Source organism: Oryza glaberrima, chromosome 4, assembly GCF_000147395.1.
Source record: "Oryza glaberrima chromosome 4, OglaRS2, whole genome shotgun sequence".
NCBI lineage: Eukaryota > Viridiplantae > Streptophyta > Magnoliopsida > Poales > Poaceae > Oryza > Oryza glaberrima.
This window is the reverse complement of record NC_068329.1, coordinates 137521-147869: the sequence shown is the minus strand read 5'-3', so window position 1 is coordinate 147869 and position 10349 is coordinate 137521. Positions and strand designations below refer to the sequence as shown.

The 10349-nt window shown below is 44.4% G+C and overlaps 1 protein-coding gene across 2 annotated transcripts; it reads right to left on the bottom strand.

The window, feature by feature from the left end:
- Window positions 1–3135: 3135 nt before the first annotated feature.
- LOC127770140 (formin-like protein 18) lies at window positions 3136–7392 on the bottom strand. Of its 2 annotated transcripts, none has more exons than XM_052295806.1 (4): window positions 6620–7392; window positions 4812–5971; window positions 4524–4720; window positions 3136–4441 (listed from the first exon to the last, which is right to left on the bottom strand). In XM_052295806.1, exons 1-4 carry the CDS (start codon window positions 6782–6784, stop codon window positions 3261–3263), a joined length of 2703 nt encoding a protein of 900 aa, XP_052151766.1. In that variant the 5' UTR covers window positions 6785–7392; the 3' UTR covers window positions 3136–3260. The 2 variants fall into 2 exon arrangements, with proteins under 2 accessions (XP_052151766.1, XP_052151768.1); XM_052295808.1 differs by having other exon boundaries at window positions 4812–5965.
- Window positions 7393–10349: the final 2957 nt, after the last annotated feature.

The window sequence follows — 10349 nt, the reverse complement described above, 5'->3', positions numbered from 1 at the left end:
TGTAAATTAATATATTTTATTAATTGTAGAAAATCCAATTTCAAAGACTGTCGATTATTTTCCACTGGTATATGTTAGATGTACGCATATGCTTTTTTCTTCCTGTGAATAGCAGGTAAGATAATCAAACATGCATGCGGATATATTTCTCATGTATAAGTATATAGGAGGAAAATATTACTTTTTTAATAATATTTAAGTGAAAATCGACGGTGAGACTATATATAGCTACGTGGATATATAATTTTAAAATAATTTCTAAGACAACGTGCAAAGAGAGTTGATTGGATATTTTATATTTATATTTATAGATCTAGTTTAACTATTTATATTTACTAAATTTGTAGAGAAATATATTTTATTAATCGTAGAAAATAAATTCTAGTTTAAAGACATCGATTTTTTCCCACGCGTATTAGATGTGCCTAAATTATTTTTGCTCTATCGTTTTTTTAAGTAATTACGCGTCTGTTTTTTTTTTCTTCCTGTTCAGAGAGTAGGTAAGCTTTATTGGTTTCTTTAATCATACGTACATGCGAATATATTTTTTATACGTATACATGATAAATGTATTACTTTTTAACTAGGGGGAATATCCAGCGAAAACCATCAAATAAGTGAAAACCCGTGAAAACCACATCTAAAAGTTTTGTAAATTCATGAAAAAATTAATAGAGATAGGTATAGGCATGAAATACATTCATACCAAATCTCATGTTCAAACTCAACTTCATTTGAGAGAAACAAAAAAGACAAATTTCGGGTGAATAGTATGCAGTAATTTTTTCATGAATTTACAAAACTTTTAGATGTGGTTTTCACAGGTTTTCACTTATTTGATGGTTTTCACCGGATATGTCCCCTTTTAACTAATAGATCTAATGGTCTATAATATTGGAGCCACCAATTTAGATGAAAATTAACGGTGAGAATAGATAGTGCTATGTGGATATATAATTTGAAAATAATCTGAACGTTTAAACAGTGTAGATTGAATATTTTATATTTATATTATATATCTAGTTTAACTGTGTATATTTACGTAAATTTGTAAAGTAATATATTTGATTGACGGTAGAAAATATTATTTTTAAGATCGTCTATTTTTATAAAAGCAATATATTTTATTAATTGTAGAAAATATTATTTTGTCGTTGATTTTTTTTCATTGCTGTTACATGTACATATCACATATGTATTTCCTACTTTATATTTTTTTCTTTCCGTAAGTACGTGTGTACTATTTTTCTTCTTTTTGGGAACAGAAGGTAAGCTTTGTTTGTGTTTAACGTACGTAGGTGTGGATATATATCATGTGTACGTATACTTTAGTTCCTTTTAATAACAAATCTAATCTAATGGTCTAAAATATCATGACCACCAATTTAATTGAAAATCGACGGTAAGATTAGATAGTTCCATGTGGCAACCCAGAAGCGTTTGTAGGTGTGCCACGTGGCAGCTTGAGAGCGTTTGTAGAAAGTTTAATGGACTTTTAGTATATAATAGGAAGATAGATAGATTGTGCATCTTCTCCATAGCTTGCATGGATGCTCCTGTTTGCACACGCTGGCTGTGCATGCATGCCGCCATGAACGTTCCAGTGGGCGTGTGCTTGTTTGATTCGTAAATCAACAAATGCACGAATTTGCTCCTGGTCGTCGGGTGTTCCTATGCCGAACCTGCGGCATCTCCATCTGCAAGGAAAGGAGCACTCGGACACGGTTAGGCGCCAAAGTAGGCGAGGCGATGGCTGTGTCTCAATTTCAGCCAGAACGTGAAAATAATAAAAATAACAGTAGATTAAAAAATCAATCTAATAAAAATAAGATTGGAACGACAAACCCGATTGAAGATTAGAGCCACTGAAATCAATAAGATTGATCTCGGCGTTTCCTCTGAAGTTGATTCCATCGCACTTTTCGACGGGTAATTCGACGCAACCCCTACCTGGCGCGCCAACTGTCGAAACATGAATTCAGTAATAATAAAATGGGGTAGCGCACGAGACCTAAAAGTGGATGGATGCGGAAACAAAGGATTTAGACAGGTTCAGGCCCTCTCAATGAGAGGTAATACGCTACTCCTGTTTGGGGATTTGAATCCGCCGGATGTATTATAGATCTGACGATCATATGTGCTCATGCCTCCTAGAGGGCCTCCTGCCCACCTTATATAGGATGGGGGCAGGATTACAAGATAGAAACCTTAACCAATACGGTATCGGTTTCCTAAATCTATTTTACAATATTATCAAATCAGAACTTTAAGCCGCTCTATAATATAAAAGGAAACGTAATACCCAAGTCATGATTTGTTACATATTCCATAGATATAAGCTATCCTTATGACTAGTCGGATAACCATGCCGTGTGGGTATGGGGTACCCATAATCTCCACATGGACGACAGCAGCTAGATGGGTTATCCCAATTATTGTACTGGTATGATTATGATGAATAAGAGCAACACCGGTTTCGGCCACAGGAGTAGGGCTATTACCTATTAATAAGGGGCCCGAACCTATATAAAAATCCCTGTCTCTATCTCTTTTATCTCAATCTTGCATATACCCTGGTACCGAAGATCTCCATACCATCCAAATACCCTAGTTGTGACATTGTTTCCCAAATATACTGCCGCAACGCGCGGGGTATCATCTAGTTCAATTAATGAGACAGGCAGTGCATGTGGCAATCCGGCAATATGCAAAGGAAGGATAGTGAGGGCTTGTTTAGATCCCCTGGCAAAATTTTACACTCTGTCACATTGAATGTTTGGACACATGTATGGAGTATTAAATATAAACAAAAAAATAACTAATTACACAGATTGCGTGTAAATTACGAAACAAATCTTTTAAGCCTAATTGCGCCATGATTTGACAATGTGGTGCTACAGTAAATATTTGCTAATGATGGATTAATTAGGCTTAATAAATTCGTCTCGCGGTTTACTGACGGATACTGTAACTAGTTTTATTATTAGACTATGTTTAATACTTCGAATGTGTGTAAGTGACAGGCACCCTGGATCCCGGACTTAATCTGTGAGAGGACGAGAATTTCATGCATGCAACAGTAGAGAGAGAGAGAGAGGGGGGGGGGGGGGGGGGAGAGAGCCTAGCTAGCTACCATGCATGCATGCACCGCATGATCCATATAATAAAGAGAATGATCGTATATACCAGGAAAGATAGGGCGGGCGAATATATATAGCTAGCTAGCTAGCTAATAGAGTAGTACGTAGTAACAAATTAAACTAGTCATCAGAATCAGAGGAGCTGGAGCTGCTATTGTTTCGGCTGAGCGCGGCGGCCCTCCGATCTTGGATCTGCTGGCGTGGGTCGCGGAAGGACGACTGGGAGGATTGCCTGCTCCTTGGCGCCGGCGTGGGCTGCTGCTGCTTCTTGGCCTTGGCGTTGGCGGCCGCCTGCTCCTTCACCTCCCTGCACACCTTGTCGAGAATGCCGAGGAAGTCGCGCACGACGACGAAGAGGCGTAGGCCTTCGTCCTTGCCGGTGCTGCCGTGGAAGTAGTCGACGGTGGCGCGCACCAGGGAGCGCAGCCTCTTCTCATCCTCCAGCAGCCGGGTCACCTGCTCCTGCGACTGCTGCACGAAGGAGGCCAGCCGGCGTTGGAAGCCGCTGTCCTCCTCCAGGCTGCGCATGCCCGTGCTCAGGAACTCGTTGGCCTTCACCAGCCGGTGCCCCAGGCTGGCCACCGTGATGGTCAGCGCGTCCGCGTCGAAGCTCGCCGCCTTGCGCACGTTCTGCAGGTCGTCGCCCAGGCTGGACACCACGCCCAGCCCCAGCTGCCTGTACCGCTCCGTCTCGTCCTGCTCCTGCTCCAACGACGATGCGTCCACGCTGCTTCTGCCGCTGTTGCTGCCGATGCTGCTCTGGCTCTGGAGGAGGATCAGGTCGTCCGACGAGGAGATGGAGCTGATGCTGCTCCCCCCGCCGCCGCCGCTTGCTGCCCTGGCGGCGCGGACGCCCTCGGACCGGATGATCTCCTGCACCACGAAGTGGAGCAGCGTCGTCTTGCCGTCCACGCCCTTCACGTCCGCCAGCTTCAGGAGGGTGTCCAGCTTGAAGGCCTGGGCGCCCCCGCGGAAGGTGCCGTCGTTCATGCGGTTCCCGGTCTTGAGCACCGCCTCCAGAAGCTTCTTGAAGAGGCGGCTGCCGCGGAGCTCCTCGCACGCGACCTCCAGGGTGGCGAAGGACTGCTCCACGGCGGCGGCCTCCTCCGGGAGAGCGGCCATGAAGAGGAGAGCGTCCAGGCGCTGGTAGAGGTAGGGGACGTCGATGATGGCGCGCATGAACTGCTCGGCGGGGCCCAGCTGCGCGGGCTCCCCGGCGTAGAGACGCAGACGCAGCTCCTCGTCGCTCGTGGGGCTCCACCGCACCAGAGTCTGAATCAGATCCGGAGGCAGATCGTGCCCTGCATATATATATATATGTAAGTTCAAGTTCAAATTCAAATTCAATCCACCAAAAATTAAACTAGCTAGTGCCGTGCGTACCTTCCATCACTGCAGCACGCACTTGTTCGGCTGAAACGCTGAGTGCCTTGAGTGATATTGCCAGATTCTGAGCCTTCTTGGGGTCCAGGATCCTAACGAACTGCGTCGCTTCCTTGCCGGTCTCCTTCTTCGCATCGGTGCTCTTCTTCTCAGTGGACTGAGCCCCAAACAAGCTCTCGATCATCTCCTCGTTAAACCTATTAAGTATATATGATACGTACAGTTAGATTAATTAATTAATTAATTACTAGTATAATTAATTAATATATGCTAGCTAGCTTAGCTTACTGAAATGATCCCGCTTTGATCTGATCCCACACCATGGCTTGGTTTGGATTGGCAGTAACTTTGTCCCAGAAGAAGGGCTTAAGCTTTGCCTTGTTTGGGTCCGCTTGTGCAGCTGCCGCAGCCGCCCCCGGCGACTTCTTGAATGGCGGGGGACCACGTGCTCTGGGACCACCAGGCAGCGCCGGCGGTGGAGGTCCACCACCTCCTCTGCCAGCAGCTCCCGGTGGCGGTGGAGGACCAGGACCAGGACCAGGAGGCCTCGGAGCAGCAGGAGCAGCGGGAGGAGGTGGTGGCGGTGGCCCAGCTGCTGCTGATGGTGATGGAGCAGGAGGAGGAGGAGCAGGAGCAGCGGGATGAGCAGGCGGAGGAGGAGGAGGAGCGCCAGCTCCAGGAGGAGGTGGATGAGGTGGTGGTGGATGATGGCCGTGATGATGATGGTGAGAAGGAGGAAGAGGAGGAGGAGCCGGAGGCGGAGGACCTGCAGGTGGTGGCGGCGCTGCAGGTACCTGCCCTCCTGCAGCACCTGCAGCTGCAGCAGCAGAAGAAGGTGCTATCGTTGACACCTTATTCTCGACGCGTCCAGCTCCGGCGATGGTGGTTATCTCGTGCGAGCTCATCCGCATGGCCTGCGATTGCATCGACACCTTGTTCATCGACATGGATCCTACACCAGCTGGCTTCCTTAAATTATAGTTTGTGGTGTTGTGATCACCAGCACCAGCACCAGCACCACCATGCAAGTGCTGCTCGCACTCCGCCGTCAACGCTCCCAGCCTGCTCACGTCGATCGTGGTGGCGCACGACTTCCGAGACGGACCGTCGCTCAGGTTCAGGCTCAGCAGCGGCTTCTCATCCCGTAGATCGTACGGCGACGACGAAGACTCTGAGTCACGACATGCGCAAAAGCAGATGCCAACCAGGGTAACCAATGCTACGCACGCCGCTGACAATCCAACCATCACCATACCACTACTGTCATCATCCTTCTTCTTCTTTTTCGCTCCATGTTTCTCCTTCTTCATAACCGCCACCAACGGTCGATCACCGCCCATCTTCACTTCACTCATCCTGCCCGCCCCCGCCTGTCTTCTAACTTCTTCACCCATCATCATCCTCCTACCATCATCACCCCCCCATAACTCCATCTCATTCACCTGTACCTGCCATACGTGCAATAATGATGCATCATATCATAATTAACTAAACAACACATATATCCATATATATAGGCATATATAGCTAGTGAAGTGATAAAATTAAATATATGACTATATATATATATATATATTATGCTAATTTAAAAGTTTTCAGGAAATGACCGGTGAAAAGGCTTTGTTTACATATATCGTACCTTTTCCTGCTCCATAAGCTAGCTAGTTATCAAAGTGGCTATATACTTTAATTCATATATATTAATTTGCCCAGCTGCTTCGTATATATATATTTAAGTGCTACTACATTTCCATATACGTGATAAAAAAATTTAAATTAGAATTTTTCCTTTTGCTTGGTTCGCGTGCATGTAGCCACAGATTACACCGTTTATATATATGAATATATCTTAATTTCCTATTAAACAAGAGAGTATATATCCTAGTATATATGCAAATAACCATCGATTATTTACAGAAGTTCAGAACTCTTTGAAATCATTGATTCTATATATACATGCATGCATGTTGACAATTCTGTGGCTAACTAAAAGTCAAAATTAAAATTCAACCAGACAACAACAAGAGGAATACGATCTAATAGCAACAAAATGAAAAGGTATATATGCATTATATATATTAATTATTGGTTCTTACCGATTCTTCTTCCAATAGATCAGGCAGATGATGCAGCGGTGAAGATGTTGACCAGAATAGGTGATTCCTGATGGCTCCAACGAGCTGCAAACCCTCCAAGTCTTTGGGTGTGAGGAGTAGCAAACAAACCAAGAAGGCCATGATCAACCATCTCAGTTTACTCATCGTGTCCTATATATATGATGAATATATATGATTTCCAATCTTTCCGACTGTTGCTCATAGATCAGCTTGCATTGTTCGATCACCTCCTCTTTGCCAACGCTGATGATTGATCAGAATTGTTCAAGTTTCAGCGGTGTATCTTGAGGCAAATCGATCTTTTGGCCAAAGTGTTGCTTGAATCGATCTGACGTTGCCTCTTCATGTCCCATGTAGATTGGTTTACGCTGGAATGTTGAGAATGAACAGAAAGAGTAGTCGGGGAAACGGGGAGGTATCACAAGAAAACAAAATGAGAGATTTTCTCTGCACCATCGCTAGCTGATCCCACTATTTGATCGAACACAGGTAGTAGAAATAACAGAAACTGATATATGGTCAGCTCAAACGACTTCAAAAATTAAACAGAAGAAAAACAAATCCAACTATCAGCAGCATCAAATTAAAACACCAATCCAGCTAAAAGGATGAGGAAGAGTACGTGATCATTTTTTTACTGCCCTAGTTTTTTGATCATTGCTCTGGTACCTACATATCTATTTTTAGAAATTGCTCAAGTGGTTTATGTGTGAAAGGAGAGTGGGAGGGAGGATGCCTTAGACCAACAGGTGTATCGCCATCTATTTTTGGGAAATGTGCATGACCTATGTACAAAGGAAAGAGGAGGTCCCCCTCAATACTAGGAGCAGAGCCACCATGAAAAAAGACTCATGCCCAATAGGGCCACATCAGCCTACTCTTAGGCTGTGTTCAGAGGAGGGGGTTGAGAACCCCTCCTCCCTAGCACGCAAAACAAAGTTCATTTTATTGCATGATTAATTAAGTATTAACTATTATTTTTTAAAAAATAGATTAATATGATTTTTTAAACAACTTTCATATAGAAAGTTTTCGCATAAATCATACCGTTTAGTAGTTTGAAAAGCGTGCGCGCGGAAAACGAGAGAGATGGGTTGGGAAAATGAGGTGAAGAACACGGCCTAATCTGCTTCTCAAACCAAAGTATTTGAAGGATATTCTCAAGAAGTTTGGGATGAAGGATGCAAAACCCATCAAGACCCCCATGTCTACCAATGGACATCTTGACCGCGATGAAAAATGGCAAAAGTGTGGATCAAAAAGGTATAGCGCTCTATGATTGGATCCTCGTTTTATCTTTTGTGCATCTATACTGATATCATGCTTAGTGTGTGCATGTGTGCGCGCTTTCAAAAGATACTTAAGGAATGTCATTTGATTGCCGTTAGGAAAATCCTTCAGTATTTTGTTCATACTCCTAGTCTTGACTTGTGATATCCTAAGGGTTGTGCCTAATCATGCCTCTATCTCTGGCTCCAACTATGTCGGTTGTAAGGTTAACCGCAAAAGCATTATTGGGACAAGTCAATTTCTATGTCGGTTGTAAGGTTGACTGCAAAAGCATTATTGGGACAAGTCAATTTCTTGGGCAGTCCCTTGTTTTTTAGTCCTCCTAGAAGCAAAATTCCATTGCCTTATCCACCGCCAAAGCCAAATACATAGCTGATAGATCATGTTGTGCTCAACTCTTTTGAAGGAAACAAACCCTACAAGACTTTGGCTATACATTTTTTCAAGATTCCATTCCTATATGACAATGAGAGTGCCATTAAAATTGCAAACAACCATGTCCAACACTCAAGAATCAAACATATTGACATTCACCGTTACTTCTTTAGAGATCATAAGACCAAAGGAGATATTGTCCTCTCCCATGGGAGAACCAAAAGCCAATTGGCCAATATATTCACCAAGCCATTAGATGAGAAGAGGTTTTGTGAGCTTAGGAGTGAGCTCAATATCATAGATTCTCGCAACATTGCATGAGGAGTGGTTGGCTAATCAATAGCCAAACACAAATCATAAAATATGTAAATTAAAATTGAACTTCTATGTCTTGAGTACTCTTCTTGAGTAGAAGTTGGTCTTAATACCAGGAATAAAGTTCAAACATTCCCCCCTAATTCAAAAACACTTTTTTTCAAAAGTTTGCGAAAATTGTTATGTGCTCATTTTTATTGCAAAAACTTGGTCTCTATTCTCTTGGTTGTTGTGGGGTACACGGTACCCGGGTGCCTCTTGTCGAGCCTTTGTGCCACATAGCACGGGGTGGGCCAAGTGCTCTAGGCCCCTTGCATCTTGCTTGTAATCCAAGAAGGAGGGATTCTCGGGATAAGATATAGATCTCGAGAATCACACATATCTTTGATAGATAGAATAGGGAGATTTAGTTGCAACAAATTAGATACTTTCCTTGTAACCCTCTCCCTCATCCTATATAAGACGGGGTAGGGGGCTTCTCCTGGAACCATCTCCACAACCCACAAACCCTAATCTAGGGTTAGACACCATAGACATTCTTGCGCAATGCTGCATACTAGCTTCGGTATAGATTCAATCTACTACACTGAACGTAGGGTATTTCCTCTTATCGAGGGCTTGAACCAGTATAAATCATCTGTGTTACCATCTCACCTTGATCTTGTGCACCCCATAAAATATATTGCATATCACAAAAATCGACAGTTGGCACGTTAGGTAGAGGGGCGCTCGATCGACTTCTTCAAGGAGGAGATGGCTTCAACATCGCTGGGTTTGTCGTTTCAATCTATGATCTTAATTTATTTCACTCTTATATTTAATTATCTCATAGATTGATCTACCGTTTGGATGCTTTGTTTCCACGAGCTGATGGCCAATGAGATCCCTGGACTACCTTCGCTTGACGGCATCCTGCCGAAGGATCATCAAGCAAGCCGTCGAAGGCGCGGGGTGCGACACGGCTCGCCAACCGCCCACCTCGTCCTGTGACCTCCCACATCGCGTTTCCCAGCATACCCATGGTGGATGCCACACTTTGTTGCGCCTCCGCTTGACTGCACAAGCCTCTCCGATCATGGACCTAACAACACGCATGTATGGGTGGACCCCGCGTTCGAACATGCAGGAGATCGATTCCGGATCACACGGCTGACCAAATCGATCGATTAATATGAAATCGCTCTTTTACGGGTGCCCGATGTGACCCAAAAAAATGACCTCCCACATGGAAGGGGAAAGGGGGCAGGGGAACACCGGGGGAGGAGAAAGGCGGGGAGCTTCCACGAGGTGCTCCTTGTCACGAAGGAGAAGGAGAAGGTGCAGGTGCTGGTGATCATGCACCTGCTGTCGTGGCTGATGTCGCTGCTGTCGGCGGCGGTGGCCGCGATCGGGTCCACGTTGGCATCTAGCGCTGGCAGCTCGTCGCTCGAGTCGTAGGTGGCATCCAACGAGCTGCCGAACCTCGGGACTTATAGGTGAGGAGGAGGGGTGGTTTGGTTGGTTGGTTTAGTTTGGTCCGGTGGTTTGCAGTTTGAAAGTGTATCTAGGCCCCTAATGATTTTGGTGATTAATAACAATATGATTAGAGAGGACTAACAATTTTATTTAAGTGAATGTGAAGGATAGTTAGTCCATGGCGATCTATGACGCAATGCATAACCCGTTGAATGCGACACATCATGTGATGCAGCATATGAGCAAAGGTCATTTTGTATATTTTCAATTCTTT